The sequence below is a fragment of the Setaria viridis genome, chromosome 5 (genome assembly GCF_005286985.2).
Source record: "Setaria viridis chromosome 5, Setaria_viridis_v4.0, whole genome shotgun sequence".
Taxonomy (NCBI): Eukaryota; Viridiplantae; Streptophyta; class Magnoliopsida; order Poales; family Poaceae; genus Setaria; species Setaria viridis.
In genome coordinates, this window is record NC_048267.2 from 29,373,607 (window position 1) to 29,400,908 (window position 27,302).

Below are 27,302 nucleotides of genomic sequence, written 5' to 3' on the forward strand. Positions count from 1 at the left end.
TGTAGTTCGGACTTATTATGACAGTCAATCAACGGAGACCACTCGGTTCAGCTCGTCAGCATCGCCGCCACCACTCCGAAAGTTCACCCTCCTTCCTGGATCCGCGTCGGACACGAGGCGCCGATCCCAACTCCCAAGCGGCCACGACCGTAAACACTGACTTGCCGTGGACTCGTAGACTTGACGGAGGCCGAGCCCGTCCCGTCCGCAGCACAGCCTCTCGTTCCGTCTATAAATACCCGCCTTCCACCGCCCGCTACGCCAAGACCCCCACCACCAAAACATTGCAGTGTTCGGTCTCCTGCGAATCCGTCCCTGTCCCACTGCCAAGTTGCATGCCCCTGTGCGAGCCGAGAACGCGCGGCGCGTGAGGCGGCGGTGTCCCGGCGGCTGGCGGCGATGGACAACGGTAGCGGCGGCGGCGGCGGCGGCGGCGGCGGCCTGTTCGCGTCGGCGGTGGGCGTGGGCGTGGGCGTGGGCGTCGGCCTCGGCCTCGGCCTGGTGTCGGCGGGGCTCGGGCCGTCGAACCCCGGCGGGGGCGGGGCCTCGGGCGGCGGCGCGACGGCCGCGGTGGTGGAGGCGGAGCTCCTGCGGCTGGTCGTTGACGGGCGCGAGACCGGCGTCACCTTCGCCGATTTCCCGTACTACCTCAGGTACGCGTGGGGTTCTACAGCTTCTTCAGTCCGACTTGGAAACGGAAGCCTTTTGACTCCCCTGTTTCGGGTAGTTTCCGGGATCTGATTAGTTTATGGTTCTGCTGGAATGTGACGGGTAGAATCAAGGCGACTACTTTAGGGATCGCGTCAATACGGGTCAATAGAAATCAGGATAATGTTTGGTGAACTATGACTGACCAGGCACGCGCTCCCCTGTTTTTGCAGCGAGGAAACGCGGCTGGCGCTCACGAGCGCGGCCTTCCCCTACCTGACTCAGGCTGTCCTGCCGAAGCACATCCAAGTCCTCGACGACTCGAGCCGCACCATACTGCTCGGCGGCCAATCAGGTTCGCCTCCGCTTCAATGCCTGCTCTTTTGGGTCGGAAAGAAATACCATGTTTTGAAAGCCTGGTGTTCTTTTACTGCAGAGACATGCCTGCTGTCGCTTGCCAAGGCCGTCGCCCACCAGTTCAATGCGCGCCTGCTGCCACTGGACCTCTTCGAGTTCTCGCGGCTGGTAAGCATGATACTATTTGGGCTATTGTTATCATGTTGTCCCATTATCTGATTCACATGATGTTATTCTAAACCATCTATTGTCGTTGAATGCCATTACAGATGAAGCACAAGTACGGCGCCCCGAGCGATGCACAGGTTGAGGTTGGTACCTTGTTTCACCACATTATTGTTGATTCAAGACAGTTAATATCTTCTTTTGTATGGTACACTTCATTGATGATTTCGAATACAGTATGCTTGATTGGGAGGACCTGCATTCTTGTTTTTCCCCCTGCAATTGATTGTCGGGTGACAGTATCACCACCCTTCGGCAGTAAGATTGTTGGACATTTCCCCCATCAGGAAACTTAACTGGATTTGAGTTGGATTTGTGCTCACATGAAACCATGGGGTCCTTGAAAAAGGACAAAAATAGTCTATCCACATCTAACAATTGAAACACGACATTAGCATCATATGCTGTTTTGTAATGCTGGCAATATGCGAAATTTCTGATGATTTATCTAGCTGATTCTGTTCATTCCTGATGCAGATTCCTAATAGTTCCATGACCGAGACGACATGGGACAGAGTGTATGGTTTTGTTGACTCTTTAAACATATTTCGCAAGAAGGCAGAACCAACAGGTATCAACCTATTAATCACTCTGCTTGATACAGATTGAGTGTATGCTTTTAATAGACCAATATTTATAGTGTGATGTATGCTCCCTTTGCCGTTGGCACAGTTTTTTCCTATCAACTTTATTGCTTGTTACTTGAGTCCTTTCACCAAGCATGTGACGCAATGTCATTTTCTTCATCTTTTTGTGGTGTTTTGATTGTGTTGTGAAATGCAATTGCAGAATCATTGGATCATCGAAGGGATATTCTAGATGTAAAGACGAGGTAACATATCTGCAGTGCAATGAAACTTGAACTTTGATATTCATTCGTGACTCTAATCATTTTCTGTTCTTTATCAACAGTATTCACTATAAGATCACGCAGCCAGTTGGGCTATACATATCCTTATTGCCTTGTGCAAAGAAGCATGACACAGAATCCGACGAAGATAATGGTGAGTTAACTGTGTTTTACGTTTCGTAACTCATTTATGCCACAACTATATGTATGCATTAACCATTAATCGAATGTATAAAGCATGGTTGTCAGCTTCCATCAGTTTGTGACAAACCAACATCTTAGACTTGGTAAATTCAAATGGCCTGTTTATATCAATTCATCTAGCTGAACCTTTGAAGCTTAGGGATTGTCTACTTGTCTTGGTGCTGGTCTATAAACCATGTTTCTTATTTTGCACGAGCTATACTTCAGGTAGGAAGCAACAATGTGCATGCATACTTACAGTTCCTCTTCTGATGCAGAAATAGTTGTTCCAGTCTGGAGTGTGGATGAGGAAATACTCATGCAATCCCTTTACAAGGTAATTCAGGCTTCAGCTTCATAATTGAATTTGGTGTGCGGTATTTGTAATATGAACTAATATTCAAAATGATTTTTGCAGGTCATAGTTTCCGTTTCAGAATGCAGTCCCCTTATTCTTTATATAAGGGAAGTTAATGTTCTCCTTGGTAGTTCACCGAGAGCATATGATTTGTTCAAGAAAATGTTGAACAAATTATCTGGAAGAGTTTTGGTAATTGGTTCGCACTTCCTTACTGCTGATGAAGATAGTGGTGATGTTGATGAGGAGGTGACTGAACTATTCCCATACATTCTGGAGACTAAGCCTCCCAAAGAAGAGTCTCATCTTGAGAAATGGAAAACCCAAATGGAAAATGATGTTGCAAAAGCTCAGGAAGAATCCTTTGTAACCCACACTGCAGGAGTTCTGTCAGCATACAACCTGGAATGTGGTGATTTGAGTTCTATCCCTCGGGATGATTATTTCACAATTGGAAAATACATAGAGAATATTATTGCCCCAGCAGTCTCTTACCATTTGATGAATAACAAGGACCCTGAATACAAAAACGGGAGGCTCATTCTGTCTTCAACAAGGTTAGTTAATTTATCACGATGATCCATTTGTTAGTTCTTTTTACCAACTTTTATATGCTCACAACATCCTTATTGAGCAGCTTATCTCATGGATTAAAAATTTTCCAAGAGAGCAACCTTGGGAAAGGTACAGTGGAAACAAAAGTTGACTCGAAGGTATCCCAGATGACAAGAATTTTGTTTTCCTCTACTCATTCGCCAGGAGTTATGTAATGTTCTATCCACAGAAGTGGTAGAAGACAGCGAACTTAACATAAACATATTTTCCTATTTACTTACAGGTCACTAAAGACAATGAATATGAAAAGCGAATCAGGGAATCATCAGTAATACCTGCCAGTGAAACAGGAGTGACATTTGATGATATCGGAGCACTAGCTGATATCAAAGAGTCAATTCAGGAGCTTGTCATGCTCCCACTTCAGCGGCCTGACCTCTTCAATGGTGGTCTATTGAAACCATGCAGGGGGATTCTGCTGTTTGGACCACCTGGAACCGGTAAAACTATGCTTGCCAAGGCTGTAGCCAATGAAGCTGGTGCTAGCTTCATTAACATCTCAATGTCCACTATCGTGTCGAAATGGTATGGCGAGGCCGAGAAGAGCATCCGAGCGTTGTTCAGTCTAGCTACAAAAATCGCACCAGCCATTATTTTCGTGGACGAGGTGGACAGCATGTTAGGGTCACGGGAACGTTCAAACGAACACGAGGTGTCAAGGAGGATCAAGAATGAATTCATGACGCATTGGGATGGACTCTTGTCCAAGCCCAATGAAAGGATTCTTGTGCTTGCTGCAACTAACAGACCCTTTGACCTTGATGAGGCGATAATCAGGCGGTTCGAGCACAGGTGCGTTTGAAACATTTTCCTTCTTAAACTTTGTTTGGATGAAATTACGCTGCCTCTAGATTATTTGCTGATTTATCATGTTTTATCAAACAGGGTGATGGTTGGGCTGCCAACTCTTGAGAGTAGAGAGCTTATTTTGAAGAAGCTGCTGTCGAAAGAGAAGGTTGAGGATATTGACTTCAAGGAACTCGCGAAAATGACTGAAGGATACAGCGGCAGTGATCTGAAGGTTTGCACGCTAGCTTGAATTCAATATTAACAACTGTTCAGTGGTCATTCTCTGTTTGCCTAAAGCTGTATTTTGCAGAATCTTTGCGTGACGGCTGCTTATCGCCCTGTCAGAGAGCTACTTCAGAAAGAAAAGGAAATGAAGAAGGTAACAAACCCATTATCAAATTTTAAGGGAACATAAAGTAGGACACACAAATCTGCTTATGGGAACATAAAGTAGAAATTTAACCTGTCATAGAAAATGAACAGTAGAGATATAAATATAGATGATACTAGGCGTTTGATCCCACAATCACATCACATTTTACATGATCTGATGATGATGCTTGTTGCCCCAGGATAAGAAGGCAAAGGATGAAGAAGGGAAGAAGGTGCAGGCTGAGGAGCCGACAAACCAAGGAAGCGGGAAGGAAAAGCCAGAAAGCAGCAAAGCCAAGAAAGTCGAATCAGGGGAAGAAGGTGCCAAGGGCGAAACCAAAGAGACAGCTGCCCTGAGGCCGTTAACCATGGAGGACTTGAAGAAGGCCAAGGAAGAAGTAAGTGGCTGTGACTTTGTCTGTTTACATGTTTAGCCTGCCCGCATATGAATGCTACCAGCATTTAGTAGACCTCATCACCACGGGGACAGATTGCTAAACCATTTGCGCGTGTGACACAACCAGGTCGCCACAAGCTTTTCCAGTGAAGGCGCTGTCATGAACGAGATCAGGCAGTGGAACGAGCTCTATGGCAAAGGCGGGTCGAGGAAGAAGCAGGACCTGTCATACTTCTTTTAGCGAAGGATTTAGAATTTATATATGTATGTAATAGAATGTAAGCTGGTTCTGGGTTGTCACCCTGGTGTTGTGCCTTTGGTCCGTGTCGAGAGACAGCGTGATGTTTGTTCGCAGTTGGTGCATCAGTTGACCTGTGGTGTCCGTCGTAAGCTTGGTTTAATCAATAATAAGTAGACCTTATACATAGTTGTTGGTGGCGTGCTTGGTTTGGAGCTTTTTTTTCTCTAAAAGCTCGGTTTGGATTTTGAAGTTTTTACTGCTGTTCGTCCCTTGGTCGATGGAGGCGCAGTACTGAATGTTGGTAAAAGGTGAGCCTGACGTTGTGCAGGGTGGATCTTGCTGCAGGGATTGCTCGCGCGTAGGCACATCGGTCACGTCTTATGGCTCGTCAGACTGCAGGGGAATATAGTCGCTTTTTTTCTGTCTCTGAAACACAGCACGTTTATTTTTTATACTGAAAAACACAGCACGTTTTGGACCACCCATGGTGGGCAGCCGTCGCCGGAGCAGCCGGCGTGCAGGTTGATGATGGTGGAATTTTTGCTCCCTGGATGTGCAGGTGCCCGCGCCCCGTTGACGGGTCCCTGTATGCTGCGACGCGACGCGACCCAGAGTCCCAGACACTTGAGTGGCATGTCAGGTGGAGTCGCCAATCCTGTGCTGCAGCCTGGGCCGCAGAAGACGTGCCCGTGGCGAGCATATTGGCAGTCGTCGCCGGTCTGGATCACGGTCGTCGACGCCGGTCGGTCTGGATCATGGTGTGGGGTGACCGTGATCTCCCTCGGACGAACCCTGCACGTGGATGCCGTCCTCTTGCGGCTGCTCGCCTGCTCCGCTGCTCCCCGGCGGCCGGCGCCCACCATCCCCGTCACGCCCTCGTAGCTGTCGATCACGACGTGACAGTTTTGGCAGCAACCCACTCCTGACAATTGCTCAGTTGCTTATGAAGGCCGCATGGCTGAACAGAAAGTTCCCCCCGTTCGGCACGTCACGGACGCTGTCGCCGGGTCCTTGGAACGGCAAGCGGCGGGTCGAACAGGCCGAGGCGAACGGGGCGGATGAGTCCGTCCGGCCGTCAGATTCTGCAACGGAATCCACACTTCCACAGCACACCTTCAGGTTCCTGGTGCAGTGGAGCCGAATGCGACTTGCGAGAGAGACAGAGAGTTGTTGTAGAGGGTTTCCAGGGGAAAAAAGAGATTGGAGTACAAATTGGAAGCTCTCAACAATGCAGTTCGAGTGTTCGGCGGGCTCCGTGACCTGACTTAATCGACTCGCCTGCGCGCGCACTTGTTTTTCTTCTCTCGAGGGACGCAGAGCTCGGCTGCGAAGATCAACCCGTCCCTCGAGAGCGATTAAGTCCGTCGAACTGATCTTCCGGGGCTCGTCGGCGTCGCAGGTGGCCGTGAATTCGGCTGCAGCGCGAGCAACCCGTGCAGCAGCGGGATCGGCCTGCAGGACATCAGGCTCATCTTGGACGGCGGCAAGCCGGCAGAGGCTTCCGGTTACGTCGAGCCTCCCAGTTGCTTGTAATACATCAACCTAAGTAAATATGCTCCGCTCAGCACTAAAAAATTACTAACTAACAGTTGGTCCGTTAAAACAACCGTACGACGACTAATAGTTCGCCAACAAGGGAACAGAATCAACGATCTCAACAACAAGAGCCCTACTAATAGCAATGACACAGTTGTTCGCTAACATCATGTACCTTTCGGTGTTCGTGTGCGACCATGCGCTTGACCATTCGTGGTTAAAGAAAAAAAAACAGAGAAAGAAGACGCATCTTGAATTCTTAATCAGATGAAAAGAGGTTAAACCAATCTTACGCGTGCTCATTTTTCAAACACGACAAGATCCATTACAATACAAGAAACTAGCCAGATGGTCCGCCCAAATAACGCGGGAATGCTAGCTTTTTTATGCCAATCTCTGGATACTTTATTTTAGAATAAATAGATATAAATAATTGTATTTACTCGTGTCATGGTAACCCACCAATATATTATCATATATTTTATTGTTCTTATCTTTTTTAATAGGAATTAAATATAAAATGTAATACCTTAGATATAAACATATTTTTTTCATATTTAGTGAAGCAACATAAAGATTTATACATTTTCACATGAATATAATTTTTTGAAGATTTTTTTATTTGAGATGTACTTTTTTGTGTCTAAATTTTTGCTACGATTAAAAAAATTCTTATATTTTAGTAGAATGTTCAATGTATATTATAGAAGTAATAATTAGAATTTAATTTTGAGTTTAAATTTAGTTGTTATTATATCCAAATCTCCTTTCCTTTCTTTGCTCTCCGATCACTAGTTGCTACAACCCCATACATGCATGATCCCATTTCGTCTTATGATTGTTGCACCCTTTTTTATTATAAACTCTACCCTTGGTCAATAAATACGTTGTTGTGGCTACCAAGCTATATTCTTAGTCTTTGTGCTCATCATCATCATCATCATCATCATCTCTCTCTCTCTCTCTCTCTCTCTCTCTCTCTCTCTCTCCTGCTTTGAAGGAGCGTTGTTCCCTATGTTGTGGTCACCAAAGACACATCCTTAATTGTGACTGTTGTTCCCTCTTGTCGGGTGTTACATGCAGCATGCTATGATGCACATATCAAATATTAATTTTCTTCACTATTTAATACGGTTATTTTGGAATTGCCGCCTTATGGTTGGTGTTGCGACCCTCAAGTTGCTCCACCATATCGTCCACTACACTGCTGGATCCAACTAATATTCCATCAAATTGATGACCTCTCTGTCTCCTGTCAGTGCCCTGTCGCCCAACCGTAGGTAACAACTACGATGAACCGGAGAGTTTTTGGCCGGGGGACAGACAGGTTGGTTGTATATTTTTTATCATTAGTCTAGTTACAGCTGTTAGCCTAGCCTTACTCGCTAGTGGCCGCAAAGGTGCAGCAAATAACAATACACTATTGCATACATAGTTCGTCCACTCTTGCTCTCTCGTGGCACATGAAAAAGTTTAACCCATCATAGGGTGATTGTTGTGCTGGTCAAGGTGATCCTTTCTCAATGTGGACACGTGTCAATGCAGCTGACTGTGATGATAATGGTCATTGATCACTACTGTAGAAAGGATTATCATGAACAACGTGTCATTACCGATGGTTTGTTCCAAACCGGTGGTGATACGTTTTCACCGTCGGTTTGTGAGTAGCTAGGTGTCGTTGTCAAGAATCACGGGTCAAGACTACGGCAAGTGAATTTGTCTTCTATGCGCGTAAGGCTCGGATGGTTGCACGAGAGAGCACGGGGTTTAGACTGGTTCGGGCAGGAATAGCCCTACGTCCAGTATGGGAGGCAGCTCGTGTTACTCGTGCAGAGTTTGTAGTAGGGGTTACAAACGGGCGAGAGAGGAAAGCTGGTCCCAAGTCTCTATGGGTGTGCACTGATGCTTGTATAGAAAGGTTGTGAGTTGGGCGTTTTGGGTTGCTTGAGAGCCGTCCCATGCCCGGGTCCCCCGGTCCTCCTTTTATAGCGTAAGGAGGAGACGGGAGTTACAATCGAGCCAGGAGTAAGGAGAAGTAGAAGAGATAAGCAAGTAAAGTAAAGTAAAGTAAAGCACAGGGAGAAGGACCGAGTCCCTGGGGTCGCCGCCTTCCCTTCCGGTCTTTGTCTCCTGTCAGCATGACCGCTGGAGGGGGATGGTTGTCGCTGGGCCCTGTAGTCGACCCAGCGGTCGGCCGTTGTGGCCGAGCGTGCGAGATACGCGCGGTGTCCGACCGCTGTAGCTGTGCATGATGATGATGATGATCGGCCGCCACAGTTGTGCAGGTCGTGGAGGACGGTCAGCCTCTGTAGCCTCGTGTGCTGACCGGGAGACGCGGCCAACATGCTCCTACCGCCGGGCCGAACGGGAAACCGGGCGACGCTCCTCCCTTTGTTAGGCGGCATGGGCAATGAGTGCCCTACGACGAACGTTACAAGGGAGAGTTAGGACGGTGCAGCTGTAGCCCCGTGCGGTCGTGGCTACAGTGTACCGCCCAACAACTGTGGCGGGTCACGTCGAGGAGCGCAGGCGCCTTTCTGCGCGTCAGAGCTGCACTCTGGATAGGTGCCCCACATGTCGCATTTATGGTGAGATCGGTGGGGGCCCACGAGATCCGTGCCCTCGTCCGCTGGTCCGTGCCCGCCCTCGGGCGAGGCAAAGCCCTGTCTTGTGGGCCCGGATGCGTCCGACCCCTAGCTCTTAGGGTCGGGCGAGGCGGAGCCTTGCGGCGAGGGGTCGGGCACGTCCGACCCCCTACGCCCAAGGTCGGGCGAGGTGGAGCCTTGCGGTGAGGGGTCGGGCATGTCCGACCCTAGGACCATGGGTCAGGCGAGGTGAAGTGGAATACTCTCTGTCCATGCCGAGTCGGCGGAGGTCACTGTTGCTGCAGGTGGGCCCGAGCCCTTATAACCGTTGTTTAAGGAGCATAAGGAGGTCGTTAATATTTCCCCCCAATACTAGGCATGGTGGAGGTTGAAACCGGTGGTGAAAATGTAGATCACCGTCAGTTCCATCCACGAACCTGCGATGAATATTGGAATTGGTTTTCACTGCTGGATCGTGGTATAATCCGCATGTTTTTTCTCAAAAATGCAAGAGAGCCGTGTATCATTGTATTAATAGGAGAAGAGAGAGTCATATAGACCCCCCCCCCCACACACACACACACGCACACACTGCAACTATCTTCACCTGCGCACCTCTCCCTCCCCACCTCTCTCTCATCCTCCCCCTCTACACCATTTATGCCCCTCCCCCCTCCGCTTGCCCCTCACTGGTAGTGAGGAGCAGCAGCGGCGCACAAGAAGCAAGCAGGGACAGCAAGCATTGGTGGCGGCGATGATAGTGGTGGGCGCGGGCATGGGATGCGGTAACGACGATGGACGCAGGTGCTAGGCTACGATGGTAGGAGCGGACGCGGGCCACGACAGCGGGCGTGGGCGCGGGATGCATCAGCAACAATGGGGGCTTCATCTCCCCCGCAGTACTCTCTCTCTCTCTCCCCTCCCTCCTCCAAGTTACTGCAGTGGGTGGCGGGCTCCGGCAGTATGGCAAGGCTCTAGAGGTGCCTATTTTATTGTTTTAATACGCTTCACCTCCGTTTCATGGTCTGGTGGCTATGGGGATACTATCACTGCTGATCCAAATCCAACGGGAGGCCAAACCGGTGGTGATGTTGGGTTTAGGGCTAGTGGTGATAGGCCAGTCTGGAGTAGTTGATGGAAATGCGTGAGGCTAGCGTGGTGGCCTCATCATCGTGCAACCATTTAGTGAAGCTGGTCATATTTCCCAAGTGTTCTCCTCCTCACACGTCCTAATGGATATGGTGGTCACCTCACTATCGTTGGTGCCGGCATGGCCCTCTTTCATGGTGATTTGTCGTCATGATACTTCATATATATTTTTCTCCTTCTAATCTATCGCCTATACTATAGCTTTGGAGTCTCGCACAAAGCAGCAGTTTTACATCTTTTGGTGTTGCACAAAGTTGGTCTGTGTTTGTGATGCAAGTTGTTCCTACCTGCATTCGCACTTTAGTTTGTTGAGGGTTCGATTTACGCACTTTGCCCTTGACGGCACACAATTTGTATATATTTGTTCTTCTGTCTCACTAGTGTTCTATACCATGGACTTGAGACGCCAACTGAAGTCTATCGGAATGCTAAGTTTGATCTCGTTTAAAAAAACTACACAGATTTAAATTGGGTGAGTTTTGGTCATATCACAAAAGTTATATACTTTAGTTGAGAAAAAAAAAGACCAATTTATTTCCAACCACCTTTTTTTCATCACATACTGTATCTTATCAATATGGAGTTCATGGAAGATTCAAAGATGTTTTATTTCCATCCCGTACGATATTTTTTAGAATTTTTTCTTGTTTTGATTTCAAAATTACACAATTATTAATCGCATTGATATGAACTCTTTGATCAAATTAGCTTAGACCATTAGATAATAATAAATTCTAACTATGTATATTCTTTTTTATCCTTAACATCCCTTTTCTCTCACCTTGATTTTAATCATTCAGTCAAAGCTAGTCAGAATCCGGAATCATTTTTCCTATATATCGCCTTCGCTGCCCTGCGTGCTACAAGCAAAGCAAGTGACTGGCCAGCCAATGACAACGAACAAATATGGGATTGACTCTCATCCACTCTTTTAATAAATATATAAGCTGAGCAAAATTGGATCATCTTGCTGACATTGTCGAGCTCTTGCACAAAACTATCCATCATTACCGCCAACCCCGGGAAGAAACCATCCATCAATGCTATCGAATTCGTGTATATGAAAACATATTACGTTGCTCCCGTTGTGTTCCTGGTGAGGGGCTCAATCCCCATGGTGAGCTGTGGCAGAACCACCCAAATTAATCTGGTTTAAGTGTGCTAAACATCACCTTAAAAGCGATAGACACTTTAATCGGATCAAGATGGCAGTCTGTCGGGTTTCACCCGATATAACCACGTATTTGAGATCGAAACAAGCATACAAATACTCATACAAAAACGAGTCCAAAGATTACAACAATCTAGATGAAAACATCACAGAGGTCCATATTTATTTATTACAAACCGAGTTCAATTCATAAAGTTGTTCAGAGTTCAAGTGCAGCGGAAAGAAACGATAATCTAACAACAATACATGACATCATGGTGAAGCTGTTCATGACATCACTCACCATGGTCCTCACCCGCTGAGGACGTGTCCCACTCACCCGTCCATCCCGGAGGGAGCTGGTACGGCCAAGTCAAACTAGCAACCATTTCATCAATTTCATTACCGGAAAACAAAGCCACAAGCAAGGCTGAGTATACTAATACTCCGCAAGGTTTACCCAAAAGGTGGTATCTAATCCACTAACTCCTAGACATGCAAAGCTTTTTGGCTAAGGGGTTATTTTTGCCAAAAGCTTTTAAAGTGGGTCCTTGCTTTCAAGTTTTAGCATCAAATTCTAGTTGATTAACCATTCTAGATAAGCATCTATTCTAAGCAAGCATAGTAGAACAAGCAATTTAATCAAGCCTCAATATTAAGCATCATCATTGTTCATCTTCTTACTCAATGTAGTATAGTGGTCAAGCAGTCTCAATAACTGCAAGAAACAGACGATTCGAATCGAATTTCTTAACCTTGCAAGGTGCACCTAAACACACGACATGCGCGTACCGTGACGGGTCCACACATTATCAACGGTTCCCATCGATCCCCGGTGAGTGTCTAGGGCCCACTTCCCTTGGATACAAGGCCCCATCGGTCCCCGAAACGACGTCGTGCCATGGCCGCACTTGTACCCACATGATGCACCAAGGGAACCGTTTCCAGAAAGAGCGGGGAAAAAGTCCACGCCCCGGTTCAATCAGGTACTAGACTTACCAATTACCATATTCTCAACATGTGTTTTGTACATTCAAAAACTTGACCACGAACACCGACACGTTTCGACCTTAGCAATTTCCTCTATATAGACGGGGCATCAACAAATTCAAGAACATCACACAAAATCCCGCCCGTTGACCTTATGATTCCAACATAAGTAAACAGTTAACTCCTATATCTCATGAGTGACAGGAAATCACTCAACTTTTACCATGTCCCTATTTAGCATGGGTACTAGGAGCATGCAACTAGGATTTCAATACAACTCCTATGGACTTAATGCACACACACATAAGTAACAAGAATATTGTATAAATTTGGAAACTAGAGTTATGCTCGGGGCTTGCCTTCCTGCCCTGAATCAGCCTTGGGCTTTTCCGAACTTTCGTTCGGGCCTTGGTTTGCCTCCATCACGTTCAGCCTACCCTCCTGCTGTCCTTCTTCGCATTCCGATACGAGCTCGTACGTTCCGTCAGCGATGTTAACTTCTACACGAGATACATATGCATAAGATTTCTTTTATAATCTTTCGTTACTAAGATTTCTTTTATAATCTTTCATTACGTAGGTTTTATTTCGTTAACCATTACAAAAACATGGGGTGTATTTTATTTTGACCACATTCATCTAGACAGGTTTATAAAAAAAAATTTCTTTTGACCACATTCAGCTAGACAAGTTTATAAACATTTCTTTTCTTTTGGACACATTCATCTAGACAAGTTTATAAACATTTCTTTTCTTCACAAAACACGCTTGGTTGGAAAGAAAACATAGATTTTATTTTGATGGTGATTGTGTACACATATAAAATTCTTAGAAATTTATTATTCAAAAGACAACAGGTTGTGCTATTTTGGTACTATTTAGCAAAGATTAATATTTCACTATTTTTTTATTCAATATTAAATTTTCTCTTTTACAGAACGACCCTTAGAACTTTTCAATGTTTAGAACTATGCCCCTGCGGTTTTGCACTAAGGAACCTTAAACTAAAACCTAGATTACAATGGGGTCCTTGATCGGCCGGCGGCTCGAGGAGCTCGATTTCGGCGATGTGGGGCCACAAGGTCATAGGCTAGGGTCACGAGGGCGACGAGGGACTCACCAGCTACCAGTTTGGTGTAGGACTCGGGGGCGGAGGAGGGCTGGTGATGGCTCGCGGCGGAGCAGTGGCGGCGCGGCTGCTTCGGTGATGGTGGCGGCAGTGGTGGAGGTTTGTGGGGCTGGGGAGGTGGAGTGATGGTAGGGGAAGGCATTCGTGCGCTTGGGTAGCTACGGGGATGGCCGGGAGGGGGTGCTCGTCATGCGGCGGCAATGGCAGAGCGGCGGTGGTGAGTGCGGCTGGCGAGGCATGGGCACGGGGCCCTTTTATAGGCAGCAAAGGGAAGGGAAGGGGCGAGGCGTGGAGGCGAAGCCACGCAGCTCATTGGCGCGGCGGGGCGGTGGCCGGGCGCGCGGGGAGTGGCTTGGCGTGCTGTGGTGCACGTCGGCGCTCCACGACGTGTCGGGGGCAGCGGTTGGCCATCGCGGATTTTGTCGTGCAGGGAGGGAGATCGCGTGCAGGGGGCTTGGGTGAGTTGCTGCCCGCGCATGTCTTGTTGCCTCGCCGCCGGCCATTGGCTTGGCGCAGCGCGGCAGCAGGCATCGCGCGCCGCGTGGCTACGGCGAGCGCAGTGACCGCGGCAGGGGCGTGTCGCGCGCGCGTCGTGTGAAGGTGCCGTCTTCAACGCGAACTTTCTCACAAATTTTGAACTACATGTTTGAATCTCCAAATAGAAAAGTTGGAGTTCAAAGTATAGGCTACAAGTTTTGTAAAATCCGATATATGAAAATTTTGATGGATTTGGAGATAAACTTAGGAGAAGTTTGGTGGAACGCCGGCTAAAAATGGGTTTGAAAATGATTTGATTTTTCGGCCGAACTTCTACTCAATTTTTGAACACCTTCCACTCAAAATCAAAAAAAAGTGCCAATTATGAAAGTTGCTCCATTTGAAGATATCTATCACTTTTATATTGGACAAAAAATGAGTTCTTATATAAAATTTGTTTTTTTATTTGCTTCCCAAGTGAGCATCTTGTTGTTTAACACTTAACCATTTTAATTTTTCTTTGATTTATTTCTTAATTTCTCTTAATTTGGCTCTTAATTACTTGGGATGTCGTTGATTCTGACAACAATTTACCTATCCAAGGCGGTTGAATCTTTACCAGAGCAATACTACACAAATTGTACCTTAGTAGTACCTTTAGATAAAATTAAATCTCCTATTTTATCTCTGCCTCATTAAAGAGAAATTACGGGGATCGAAATAGTTTTTTCTAGTTCAAATATTGATTTTCTAATTCACGCTATAGTACCTCGATTTGCGTAAAATAGATAAAACTGAACCTAAAATAAACCCTCCCAAAGATGAGGTGCACTAAAAAGATGATCCGTCTCGTACTTCACTGCGGTTACTGCTTCCGCTATTATATGCCCCGGCTGCTGGCTGCTCTGCTCCACCTTCACACCAGGATTTTACACCGCGTCTGTGTTGTCAATCTTGATTATGCAAGCTAGGTATGCAAGCAAAAATATTTCTTGCCGTGATGCATGGGTATTTAAGTGCGACACAAAACTTCTAATAAGAATTCTACTTAAATAGATTAAGAGATTCCATGTATACGTGTGAAGTTTTCTGCGTAGCTTAAATAGATTTATTTATAGATGTACCTACACCTGCACGTAACTCAAGGTATTTTTGAGCTTGGAACCGAGTCCTTCTCTATGACGTAATGTGCATATGGGATTCAAAATAGTATCTTATTTTTTGTTCTTTATTCCAAATTTAGCTTTTTATTAATTGTATTTTAACGTGACTCTTTGTTTATGTATTTTACTCCCAGTTTGTATGGAGTTCAAAGTACTTAATTTTCTTTATTTAATTCCAAATTTAGATTTTTATCAATTGTGTTTGACATGGATCTTTTAGATAGAGATATTAGAATTTGCTCCAATTGACATATTGGACACATGATAGTGAACCTCATAGTTGTCCCAATAGGACTAAAAAAACCAACGGACATGGCTCAATCCCCATGGTATTTCTTTTCAATTCTAAATTCATCTATTTAGTAATTGTATTTTGTATGGAATCTTTAGATTAATATAGACCATTAGATCGTCATAAAATCCAACGGTGTATTTTTTTTATTAACGTGGGAATTTCTAAACCCTCTGCGAATATGATGACTTCTTTTAATACTATCATATTAAGATAATAGATACACGTGCTGACTGAATCTGTGCTAACAACGAACTACGAAGGTTAAACGAACTACGAAGGGTAAGGGATTGACAGATGCTCATCAGAGGAGCAGGGATTGAGAACATTCAACGGCCCAGCTACAATCACGCACAGAGACACACACGGCATCAGGCATCCGAACCAAAACTAATCCACGGCGATCAGATCATGCCGGGCAGTTTCTCCCCCTTGACGAGCGGGTTGTTGCGGGCGATGGCTTCGCGGCCGGCGCCCTTGTAGTCGAAGCTGCACCCGTGCTCCTCCGCGTAGCGGTGGCTCCCGCAGAATGTCTTCTTGCACCGGCACACGAACCCCGTCAGCCCCACCTTCTTGTAGCACGCCGCGCACCGCGTCGGCTGCGCTTTCTTCGCCGCCCCGGGTGATACGGAGGACGGCGGCACGACCGCTGCTTCAGCTACGCCAGCAGCAGGTGCGAAGAAGGAGACGTCGGCGACGGGGTTAGCCGCCGTAGACGATGAAGCCGTGGTGCCGGCCGGAGCGGCAGCGACAGCAGATCGCGAGGCGGCGGCGGCGGAGTTGGCTCCCGGCTCGGCGGCGAGACAGTGCTTCTTGTAGCAGACGGAGCACATGTTGAGGGTTTCCGGGCTCCCGAAGAAGCTGCACCCGGCGGCGCATGGACACGGGCCGCGGGGGTTCTCCTGCTGCTGGAACGAAGACATGGTTGAACACGCGTTGGGATCGTGATCACACGAGGGCGTTAACGTTGTGGAGGCCTGGCCTGGATGGTGAGGAGCGTCAAGCGTAATGGATGGACGCCGTGGTTGGGTTCGAGTGGCGATATATACACGCGTGTGGCGGTTCGGAGGCACGTCATCACCGGCCGAGTCGAAGTCGGGCGCCGTGGCGGTTACAACTCGAGACCGGGTGGCTCTGATCGGAATCGTATGACCTCGGCCTTGACTGAACGTCGGGTGAGCCGTTCCGTTCTCCAGGTTCATCCCTTCCACCCCTCCACCGCCTCCTACCTCTCCCTCTGTTGTCGCCGCCCAAACCTACACCCAGAACGTGCAGTGAAATTGTCACGGTTGACAAAATCAGAGTTCTGCATGTCAAATTATCATGGCTTGCGAAAACTCTCAGAAAATGGAGTCGACAGCACGTACACTCAATGAAATTGATGGCTGACATCGCCACTGAAATTGTTGGCAAACTTGACCAAGTGCAAGAGCAGCGGGCACTGACAAGTAATGAACTTACACTACACAGAACTGCAAAGGCACGCATCCTGGGATTCACTGCTATCAGAAGAATAAAGATCAGGCAAAGATCTCGGTTAACATGGATCAAATTAGGGGACGCAAATACAAGACTGTTCCACCTCCGTGCCAATGCGCGGCGGCGGAAAAATTTTATAGCATCACTCCATCTTCCGGGAAGGACACTGACCAGTCACAAGGACAAAGAGGAGGCACTCTTCGATCACTACAAAACCTTATTTGGCGTTCATACGCAGCGATCGGCTTGCCTGAACTGGGATTTATTGCAAATACAATCACATGACCTCAGCCAACTAGAGGTTCCACTAACAGAACTTGAGATCATACAGGCCATCTTCCAAGCGGCATCAGGGAAGGCACCGGGCCGGATGGGTATACTGGACTGTTCTATAAGCTAGCATGGCCAATAATCAAACATGATCTTATCCACGCAATGCACAAAGTATACAATCTCAGGGGGTCCAGATGGAATCTGGTCAACTCGGCCAACGTAGTGCTACTGCCTAAGAAAGAAAGTGCCCTGACGGCTGCTGATTATAGCCCTATCAGCCTAATGCACAGTGTTACCAAGATATTGGCTAAAGTATTAGTAAATCGATTAGCACCACATCTACCAAATATAGTATCACCACGTCAAAGTGCTTTCATAAAAGGTCGCAGCATCCAGGACAATTACCAGTACATACAGGGAGCAGTGAACCATTTCCATCGCACTAAAACACCAATGCTCTTCCTAAAGTTAGATGTGGCCAAGGCCTTCGACAGTGTGAGGTGGGACTACATGCTTGAGGTGCTACAACGACTGGGGTTTGGCAAAGGTGGAGGGATATAATTTCTTTGCTCTGGGGAAGCACAACCTCTCGCGTACTGTTGAATGGAGTACCTGGTCGATCAATTAGGCATCAACGGGGTCTGCGCCAGGGCGACCCACTATCGCCGATGTTATTCATTTTGGCCATGGATCCTTTGCAGAGAATTCTAGACAAGGCCACGCAGCAGGGAGCCCTCAGCCCGATTGGCGCTGCCTCAATACGCATCAGGACAAGTCTGTACGCGGATGATGCCGCTCTGTTCATCAGGCCAACAGTCAGTGACATCTGTAATGTGCAGCACATCCTTCAAGCATTCGGGGAAGCTACTGGTCTGAAAACAAACATGCAGAAATCGGCCATGTATATGATCAGGTGCTCTGAAATGGACATGACTGCGATGATGGAGCAATTCAGAGGCATTGTCGAGCAATTCCCATGCAAATATCTCGGCTTACCACTGCACATAGGAAAAACAAAGACGGGTGGATGAACAGGCGCTTATTGACAAGGTTGGAGCAAGGCTTCCAGGGTGGAAAGGTCGACTGCTGACACGTGCAGGGCGGTTAACATTGGTGAATTCAGTTTTATCATACATCACAGTGTACCACATGACCTCTTTTCCTCTGTCAAAATGGGCCATCAAAAGAATTGATCGCCTTCGCCGAAACTTCTTATGGAAAGGATCTGAACAAGCACGAGGAGGGCATTGCTTGGTGAATTGGCCAAGGGTCTGTCGCACAAAAAGACTTGGTGGCCTGGGAATCAAGGATCTTTCCTGTTTGAACCGTGCACTAAGATTGCGTTGACCCTGGCTCAAATGGACTGAACCAACAAAGCCATGCGCCGGCCTACCATTCCAGCTCAATGAGGCAGAGAATGCATTATTCCAACTGTGCACCAAAATTACAGTGGGTGATGGAGCATGTACAAATTTCTGGAAAGACAGATGGCTTCATGGACGGGCACCCAAAGACATAGCGCCAGAATGCTACAAACTGGCCTCGTGGAAGAACCACACAGTAGCAGCAGCTTTACCATCCAGAAAAATGGATGCAAGGGTTACACCGTCTATCCACTGAGACAGCACTCAGGCAATACATTGAGCTATGGACCCAACTCAATCAGTTTCAGCTAACAGATCAGGAGGACAGTATCATTTGGAGGTTCACTGCAGATGGTCAGTACTCGGCTACATCGGCATATGCTGTCCAATTCATAGGGACCTTTGCTGATGAACGCTGGAACATGATTTGGAAAGCCAAAGTAGAAAGTAAATGCCGTTTCTTCGCATGGCTACTGTTGCAGCTCAGGTTACCAACCTCTGATCGTATAATCCGACGAGGAGGTCAAGCCCAACCAATCTGTAAGCTTTGCCACACCAAAGAAGAATCCATACTGCACATGATGGTTAAATGTTCCTATGCAACTGAACTCTGGCAGAAGATTGCACAATGGAGCAATTTCACACTCCCTGCAAATGGCCATCGAACAACTGCAAACTGGTGGGCTTCTATGGTTCAGGCAGGGGGATCTTCCAGGGAACTGCACTTACAGATACTCATCTACACTGCCTGGAACCTCTGGAAGGAACGCTGCCGTCGGGTCTTCGACAATAAAGCACTGAACTCAGGACAACTACTTAACATCATCAAGCAGGACATCATCGCCTATCGGGTTGCTAATTCTAATGTGGCTGCAAACGACACAGGCAATTGAGGCCGTCAATGTAAAGTGCACATGATCCTCTATGGATTCATGATGCTATTAGAGTTGTTGATTTCCTTTCAGTAGTTTTGCTTTTCTTCTAGTTCACCTTGGTCTACTGCCAGGACTGTACATAACACCGCGCTTCTCTACTATAATGATAAGGCAGAGCACCTGCCGTAATTGCTCAAAAAAAAAACCTACACCCAGAACGCACGAATGTTCTAGACCTATCCGGGGCCAGGACCACTAGAACCCCAAGACCGACTCATGTACTGTCCTCAAACCCCAAAACAGAGCCAAAAATGAGTTCCCGACGCTATCTTGGCCGTTGTCTGCCGGCTGGACCAGAACATGACGCATGTACATAACAAAAAAGCACCAACGCAAGGGGAGCGTTCAGGCGAGGCATGGATCACACGCACTTTCAGCTTCCTGTAGCAGTGGCGCTGAGAACTTTTGCCCCAGTGGTTGCCATTTTATAGGGCTCATCATTGCAAGATGATGTTGCGGTGTGACAGAAATGTTGTCGAGGGTTAGTAGGAAAAAGGTAAGGTATTTTTAGTAGGCCACCAAAAGGTGGGAGTACGAGAACTGAGCATAGCTCGACTCATAAATTAAGAACTCTCAGCTGGTAAGATTTCTTGTGGTAGAACCTGCTCATTAGAGTTCGAGTCGAGGACTCGGCGCTGGTGCTTTCTAAATTTGTTTCAGGATTTAACCGGCATTGTGCTTTTAGAGGTAGGCGACAAGCCAATCGATAGCGAGGTGCTAGTGGTAACTTTGTCAATCTCGAGGGTCTACCGGCTCAGTCTCTCGAAGGTGCTCATAGGGGTAGGTGTGTGTCGGTGTTTTATACTGACAACCTACCGAGGGGGTACCCAAAGTAGTAGATTGGTTGGTGGGGCATCGTCGGACCTGGAACTTGAAGGTAAAAGCGAGGACACAAGACACGAATTTATACAGGTTCGGACTGCCAGAGTAGCGTAATACCCTACGACCTATTTGGGGTGTTGTATATTACGCGCTGCGCTTGGGTGTTGAGGTATGAGGATTTGGTCCTCTGTTTTCTCCGCTCTGCCGATCTAGGTACCCCTGCCCTCCTTTATATACTCCACGGGGCGGGATTACTAGTCGGTTATAAGGAGAAGTCTTAGTAGATTTACATGGTATGAGTCCTAGTAGGATTACAGAGGAATCTTAGTAGGAGTCCGCCTTCTTCTTTCCATGCGGGTATTGGGGATCTATCCCCGACAGTGCGTGCGTGTTGTAAGCGTCTGCGTCTGTACTGTGTTTCGCGAAAAAAAAGATAGGAGTACAGATTTAGAAGATATTTTTAGAGCTCATTTGGCAGGGCTGTGGTTGTGGCTGAAACGGTTGCGGCTAAACTAAAGCTATTTTGAAAAGTATTTGGCAAAACAACTTCTCCTGTAATTTTAGAAATGCGTGTAAGAGGTCAAATGTTCTATATGCCCTTGGCTATTTGGTTTGTTTGAATAGATGAATTAAACGTTTAAAACAATAAGCAATAATTAGTGTGGCTTGTTATATAGTAAACTAATATTTATGAAAGTATGCATAATATTTATGAAAGGATAAATTGAAATGTTTCATATTGTATTATAATTTGAGTCCATTTCAAATTGAAAAAATAAATGAGAAGGGACACCTCTGTCTTTTTCTTTTTTTTCCCTTCTTATTTTCTTTTTTTTCTCCTTCTGTCTTATCCACTCGGTCTGTCCTCATCTTCCTCATGACCCCGTCATTTTCATCCTCATCGTCCTCTTTTCTCCCTCCACCTCACCTCACCACGCCGCCCTTCTCAAGCCTGCCGCGCCAGCCCTGCAACCGTCCTTCTCCACCGCCGCGCTCACCTCCGACCCCCTAATCCTCGCCGTCCTTCTCCAGCCCACCCCGCGGCCGCTCTTCTCTGGCTACCGCGCACGCCTCTGACGGGCCACCTGCTCCTGTTCGCCGCAGCCCCAGGCACCCTGCTTGGGACCTGTGCGCATCTCCAGCCGCGTGATCCTGTTCGCGCGGCACCCTCGAGCGTCCTGCTCGACCCGCCGCAGCGCCCCCAGCCGCTCTGCACCTCCGCCGCACTATCCCTGCCTCCATCGATGAGCATTGTCCTGTAAGCACTCCGCCTCCATCAATGAGCATCGCGCGGTGTGGGGGTATTTTTGCCAAGGACGAACGGGGGTGGAGGTGAAGCTGCGGCGAGCCGGTATTTTAGGCTCCATCTCCATCAATCGGTATTTTGGGCTCCATCTCCATTGATCGGCACCTCTCAACGGGTTCTGTGGGGCTTCTACGGTGGAGCCGTTTTGGAGATGCCACTTTCGCAGGGCTTCATAAGAAGTCGGTGAAAAAGCTGGTTGTGAAGCCCTACAAAAGAGGGTCTTAGGGGTGTAAAGTTTAGTTCATGTCAAATCGAATATTTGGAGGCTAATTAGAAGAACTAAATATGAGTTAATTATAAAACTAATTACACAGATGGAGGCTAAACGAAGAGATGAATCTATTAAACCTAATTAATCCATCATTAGCAAATGGTTACTGTAGCAGCACATTGTCAAATCATGAACTAATTAGACTTAATAGATTCGTCTCGCCGTTTAGACTCCATCTGTGCAATGGGTTTTGTAATAGTCTATGTTTAATACTCCTAATTAGTATCTAAATATTCGATATGATAGGGACTAAAGTTTAGCTCGCGATCCAAATACCCCCTTAGGTGAATATTTGAAGAACTTCAAACATAAATATGATCCTATTATTGAGTAGACTCGTTAGTCATAGGATGAATCTAGGGACTTGGATGAATCTTGATAGCAATTGAGAAAACTTCATTCTCCTGTAGTGGCTAAAGAGAGAAAATAGTTTTTCAACATATAAGAGACAAGTGCTCCAGCATATCTCCGCTCCCCTTTCCCTTTCTTCTGCCATGTGGACCCCACTGTCATCGGTTTATCTATTTTTCCTTTCTTTGTTTTTTTCCTCTTCCTCTCTCGTTTCTCCCGCACGGGGGCGGATCCAGGGCCCGGGCTGCAGCCCGGGGCGAGCCCATGTAGCCCCTTTAACATATGTGGTGTTTAACTAAAAAACTATGATCTCAATTAGAGAGAAGGAGGCTCAGGAGGCGTGAATCAACAACTTAGCCCGGGGCGCAGCCTCGTTCTGGATCCGCCCCTGCTCCCACGTCTCCCGCGAAGTGGCCGTAGTGGATCGAGGTGGCCGCCGGCGTGGAGGGGCGGGGCTGCCCCAGCGCAGTGCAGTGGCGACGCAGCAAGGCGGCCGCGCGCAGCCATTGATGCAAACGAGCGGCGCCACCACCCACGCAAACCCTAGCGTGGACGGGCGCGCGGCCAGCCGGCTACCCACACGGCCACCAGAGCAGAGGGACGGCCACCAGAGAAGAGGGACGGGCGCGAGCATCGGCGCGAAGGAGCGGCGTAGCCACCAGAGAAGAAGGACAGGAGCGGGCATCAACGCAGAGGGCGGCGCGACCCCTAGTGGAGGGGTGGCGGGGTTAGGTGGATGTCCTGCGACGGCGACCACGATGCGGTGGCGGCGTGGCAGGGGAGCAGGGGCGGCATGGGAGAAGAAAGCCCGCAGGGAAGAAAAAAAATGAGGAAAGGGAAGAAAGGGGAGAGAGATTGGATCCCTTTTATATCAGATTACAGGGAAAGATGATGTATTTTCTCGATCTGTTGCTCTTCGACTGGAAATATTCATGCCCACTAAATAGAAATCAATTGTATTGTGGTTAGTAGATTCTCCAGGTTGATATTATATTCGCGAAGTTGATTTCACCCTCGCGCGCCAGCGCTTCCTGGCGCGTGAGGCCAGGCAGTGAGCTGCGACCGCGGCAGGGGGTGGGGTCCACGCTGCTGCTGATCACTGTGCTGCGCGCGCGAGCGTGTTTTTTCTTTGTCACTTTTTTCTATTCAATTAATTTTTTCCGCATCATTTTGTATTCAAGTAAGTATTGTTTGCGTATAGCATAAATTTTTTAACAACATTCTCATAAATTTACAGCAAACGTTATGCGTATAAGTTGTGTATATCACGAAAGTTGTATTACAAAATTTCTCACGTATAAATCGTACAAATCGTGTGTACGTAGAAGTTGTGTATATCATGAAAATTAGTTGAAAAAGTTATATGTATAAATCGAGTGTATAAGTTATAAATTTGTAAAAATAAAAGTTCGAAGTTGTCCTTTATAAATTGTACGTAGAAGTTGTACTATAAATTCTGCATGCCATTAAAGTTATGCTAAAAATTATCTCATAAATTATTAGTACGAAATTATACGTCGAAGTTATATTGTTATAATATTTTAAAAATGAAAAGTTGCATAAATTAATACTTTCAAGAAATGGAAAGTTTGGAAGAGTGGAGTGGGCTGCGGTGATTCGATGGCTGGTAACGCTCCTGGCTCGCGCACAAGTTAGCGTGACCGTGCCACTCGATCCAAACCACGCGTTCATCCGCTTGACGGTTTGACGCTTCTCACTATCCAGGCCTCCGCAGCGCCTCTTACGATTCGGATCCGAGCCACCCGGCGCCCACACGGTGACGTGCCACCAAACCGCCAACCATTGCGTGGATATATATCGCGGCTCGAACCGAACCACGGCGTCCATCCGACTAATTACGCTTGACGCTCCTCACCATCGAGGCCTTCACAGAGCTCCCCCGTGTGATCACTAATTCACGATCCCAATGCGTGCAACCATGTCTTCGTTCCAGCAGCAGGAGAACCCCCGCGGCCCGTGTCCGTGCGCCGCCGGGTGCAGCTTCTTCGGGAGCCCGGAAACCCTCGGCATGTGCTCCGTCTGCTACAAGAAGCACTGTCTCGCCGCCGAGGCGGGCGCCAACACCGCCGCCGCCGCTACCGCGTCGCGATCTGCGGCCACTGCCGCTCCGGTCCGCACCACGGCTTCATCTACGTCGGCTAAGCCCGTCGCTGACGTCTCCTTCGCGCCTGCCGCGGAGGCAGCAGCCGCTGGTGTAGCTGAAGAAGCCGTCGTCGTGCAGCCGTCCTCCGCGCCCGGGGCGGCCAAGAAAGCGCAGCCAACACGGTGCGCGGCGTGCTACAAGAAGGTAGGGCTGACGGGGTTCGTGTGCCGGTGCGGGAAGACCTTCTGCGGGACGCACCGCTACGCGGAGGAGCACGGGTGCAGCTTCGACTTCAAGGGCGCAGGCCGCGAAGCCATCGCCCGCAACAACCCGCTCGTCAAGGGGGCAAAGCTCTCTGGCAAGATCTGATCGATCGTTGCACCGGACCGTGCGCCGCCGTGGAATTGGGTTTGGTTCAGTCGTTCGGTGATCTGTGTGTACTTCGAGCCGGGCTGTTGTTTTTCGAATCTGGATCTAGCATGACCCAGTAGTCCTGTGAGGCTGTGACCTTTGATGAGCGTCCGCGTGTACTCCTTGTTAATGTAACGCATCTTGTTGTGATTTGAGAATATGAGCATTCGTATTAATTTGTTTATCCTCTGTCAGTCCGATCAAGATAGAAGACGGCAACGATTGTTGGTTCTGTTCTCTTACTGATGAACTATTTGTTGCAACACCAACCAACTATTACTATTCTTTCGTTTAAAAAAACTACTTTATGTGTTGTCCCTGTTTATCGTCTGACGATCTGTATGTGCGAAGTGCTTCACGTCACACGATTTTGTATGTAACGCGTCACAAGCAACTTGGAGGCTCGACATAGCCTGAAGCCTTGCCGTCGGCGTGCTGGCAAGTCGCCTCTGCCGGCTTGCCGCCGTCCAAGGTGAGCTTGATGTCCCGGAGGCCGATCCCGCTGCACGGGTTGGTCGCGCTGCAGTCGAACTTCACCGCCACCTGCGACGCCGACGAGCCCCGGATGTCCGTGTACCTCACGTCGCTGATCTTCACCGCCGAGCTCTGCGTCACTCGCACGCACAAGAAGAGAACAAGAGTGAAGGGGAGCCAATTAAGCAACGAAGCCCATCAAAACGGCAATACACGTCTGTATCTCTTTTGGGTAGGAATGAACCATGCAAAACGTACCTGATGGGGGCATATGTGGTTGGGGCAGTAGTTCTGATCTATGATGATGGGGTTGCGCACGTCGTGCATGAACGCGTGCTCGAAGACGACGCCGCGCACGTACGCGCCCTCCACCGCCGCCCGCCCCCACGTCTTGATCCGCAGCCCGTTCTCCGTGCCGACGAAGGACGCCCCGGCCACCGTCACGTTCTCCACGCCCGCCTCCTCGCTCTCCTTCCCCAGGCTCCCGATGCTGCGACGAGAACCATCAAAGGAGCGCACGGTGAGCGAGTTGATAGCGCGCTGCTCACTCGATCAGACGATCACCCACCTTATGCCGTGGCCCGGGCCGCAGCTGACATGCTCAACGCGCAGGTTGGCCGTGCCGGGGCCGACGGAGACGCAGTCGTCCCCGGTCTGGATGCTGGCCCGGGTGACCGTGACCCCGGACGACGCCTGCACGTGGATCCCGTCCGTGTTGGGGCTGCTCCCCGGCGCCACGATCCCGACGTCCTCCACCGCCACGCGCTCGCAGCCGTCGATCACGACGTGGTACAGCTCGCTGTCCACCGACCTCAGGCCGCGGATCACCACGTCCCGCGAGTTCAGCACCGTCAGCGACTGCCATGCACGCGGGCACGCACGTAACAGCGTTGTAAAAGCTTGTTGCACGTAATTTCCCGAAAAAAAAAGACTGTTGGTATACAGAGGGCACATCTACTCACTGTTGCGCCGCTGGGGCAGCCACCGTGCCCGGCCGCCTTGCACGCCCACAGCGCCGGGCCGCGGCCGTCGAGGGTGCCGCCCGACATGGTGAGGCCGTCGACGTGGTCGAACACGATCCAGACGTCCCCGCTGCCGCCACGGCTGGTGTAGCCTGACGGCGCGACAAGCGTGCCATCGATCTGAACTGTCACCCTGCTTGAGCACGGGCCCGCGAAGGCCGCGCGGCTGAGCAGGAACTCCCCGTGCGGCACGTACACGGTCGCCGGCTCCAGCGACCGGCAGGCGGCGGACCAGGCATCGGCGAACGCGGTGGACGAGTCCGTCCGGCCGTCAGGCTTCGCTCCGAAGCCGGCGACGTCGTACACCGCCGCTTCTGCAGCACCTGACAGAATGCAGCAAGAGAGCAGCAACGATAGGGAACAAGCGTTCACGCGAGCCATGGTTGATCCGAACACTTTGAGAGGTTCTCGTTGCATTGCCGTCCTACTGACGAACAACTTTCTTCATTGTTCGCGATTCATAGAGCAGAGCTCTGAGCTCGTCGTGTGAGTACTGCTGAGGATGGTGTACGTGCGACGCAAGGGCTCGCAAGATTTGAGGCGAGATTGCAGAGTCCAAGATTGCAGACGCCCTGCCCACTGGCCACCTAGCTCTCGCAAGAGCGGCGCGTGACACGCTGGGTGTTTGTACCATGCAGTTGGGTGATGCAAACGCTAGGAGCAGTCGGCAACAGCAAGTTTGTCAGCAGATTGCTTAAGCGGTGGAGTTCCATTTCCATCCACACATCGTAATAGCCTTGACCGGGCAGATACGAAGCCACATTCTTCGAGAGATAGCAATACGGAACGGGAGGCACCGCGCTACAAGTCCGCATGCAACTGCCTGGTCTTGTGTCGCCGCACGGCGGAGACAACAAGCACAAAACGGGGGTGGAAGTAGTCTGATGAAAACTGGCACCCACGCGGCCACGCCTGGAAGTGCTCAGGTCGTGTGATGCGCTGGTCAACAATCATGCGTATCATGTTATTAGAATCGTTTCTCAG

General features: G+C 48.8%; 4 protein-coding genes across 4 annotated transcripts; 2 read left to right on the forward strand and 2 right to left on the reverse strand.

Annotated features, from left to right (window-relative positions):
• Window positions 1-245: 245 nt before the first annotated feature.
• On the forward strand, window positions 246-5,221 carry LOC117856405 (uncharacterized). Its single transcript, XM_034738780.2, has 15 exons — window positions 246-653; window positions 882-1,003; window positions 1,085-1,173; window positions 1,275-1,316; window positions 1,708-1,801; window positions 2,020-2,062; window positions 2,143-2,234; window positions 2,542-2,600; window positions 2,682-3,178; window positions 3,259-3,334; window positions 3,460-4,028; window positions 4,122-4,257; window positions 4,336-4,404; window positions 4,598-4,795; window positions 4,922-5,221. Exons 1-15 carry the CDS (start codon window positions 400-402, stop codon window positions 5,033-5,035), a joined length of 2,454 nt encoding a protein of 817 aa, XP_034594671.1. The 5' UTR covers window positions 246-399; the 3' UTR covers window positions 5,036-5,221.
• A 10,689-nt stretch (window positions 5,222-15,910) lies between these two features.
• On the reverse strand, window positions 15,911-16,429 carry LOC117856406 (zinc finger A20 and AN1 domain-containing stress-associated protein 3). The gene has a single exon (XM_034738781.1). It carries the CDS (start codon window positions 16,427-16,429, stop codon window positions 15,911-15,913), a length of 519 nt encoding a protein of 172 aa, XP_034594672.1.
• A 7,400-nt stretch (window positions 16,430-23,829) lies between these two features.
• On the forward strand, window positions 23,830-24,886 carry LOC117856408 (zinc finger A20 and AN1 domain-containing stress-associated protein 5). Its single transcript, XM_034738782.2, has one exon. It carries the CDS (start codon window positions 24,235-24,237, stop codon window positions 24,778-24,780), a length of 546 nt encoding a protein of 181 aa, XP_034594673.2. The 5' UTR covers window positions 23,830-24,234; the 3' UTR covers window positions 24,781-24,886.
• Window positions 24,887-25,090: 204 nt separating this feature from the next.
• LOC117859077 (polygalacturonase) lies at window positions 25,091-26,845 on the reverse strand. The gene is made up of 4 exons (XM_034742259.2): window positions 26,259-26,845; window positions 25,865-26,154; window positions 25,555-25,786; window positions 25,091-25,428 (listed from the first exon to the last, which is right to left on the reverse strand). Exons 1-4 carry the CDS (start codon window positions 26,733-26,735, stop codon window positions 25,207-25,209), a joined length of 1,221 nt encoding a protein of 406 aa, XP_034598150.1. The 5' UTR covers window positions 26,736-26,845; the 3' UTR covers window positions 25,091-25,206.
• Window positions 26,846-27,302: the final 457 nt, after the last annotated feature.

What these genes read in the sequence shown, in the direction of transcription:
- LOC117856406 (XM_034738781.1), bottom strand. Translation starts at nt 16,429, where the DNA reads ATGTCTTCGTTCCAGCAGCAGGAGAACCCCCGCGGCCCGTGTCCATGC.
- LOC117856405 (XM_034738780.2), top strand. Translation starts at nt 400, where the DNA reads ATGGACAACGGTAGCGGCGGCGGCGGCGGCGGCGGCGGCGGCCTGTTC. An exon ending in ATTCTAGATGTAAAGACGAG is followed by an intron (nt 2,063 to 2,142) that starts GTAACATATCTG and finishes CTTTATCAACAG; the next exon opens with TATTCACTATAAGATCACGC. An exon ending in ATCAGGCGGTTCGAGCACAG is followed by an intron (nt 4,029 to 4,121) that starts GTGCGTTTGAAA and finishes TTTATCAAACAG; the next exon opens with GGTGATGGTTGGGCTGCCAA.
- LOC117859077 (XM_034742259.2), bottom strand. Translation starts at nt 26,735, where the DNA reads ATGCAACGAGAACCTCTCAAAGTGTTCGGATCAACCATGGCTCGCGTG. An exon ending in GCTGCCCCAGCGGCGCAACA is followed by an intron (nt 26,155 to 26,258) that starts GTGAGTAGATGT and finishes CGTGCATGGCAG; the next exon opens with TCGCTGACGGTGCTGAACTC. An exon ending in ACCACATATGCCCCCATCAG is followed by an intron (nt 25,429 to 25,554) that starts GTACGTTTTGCA and finishes CGAGTGACGCAG; the next exon opens with AGCTCGGCGGTGAAGATCAG.
- LOC117856408 (XM_034738782.2), top strand. Translation starts at nt 24,235, where the DNA reads ATGCGTGCAACCATGTCTTCGTTCCAGCAGCAGGAGAACCCCCGCGGC.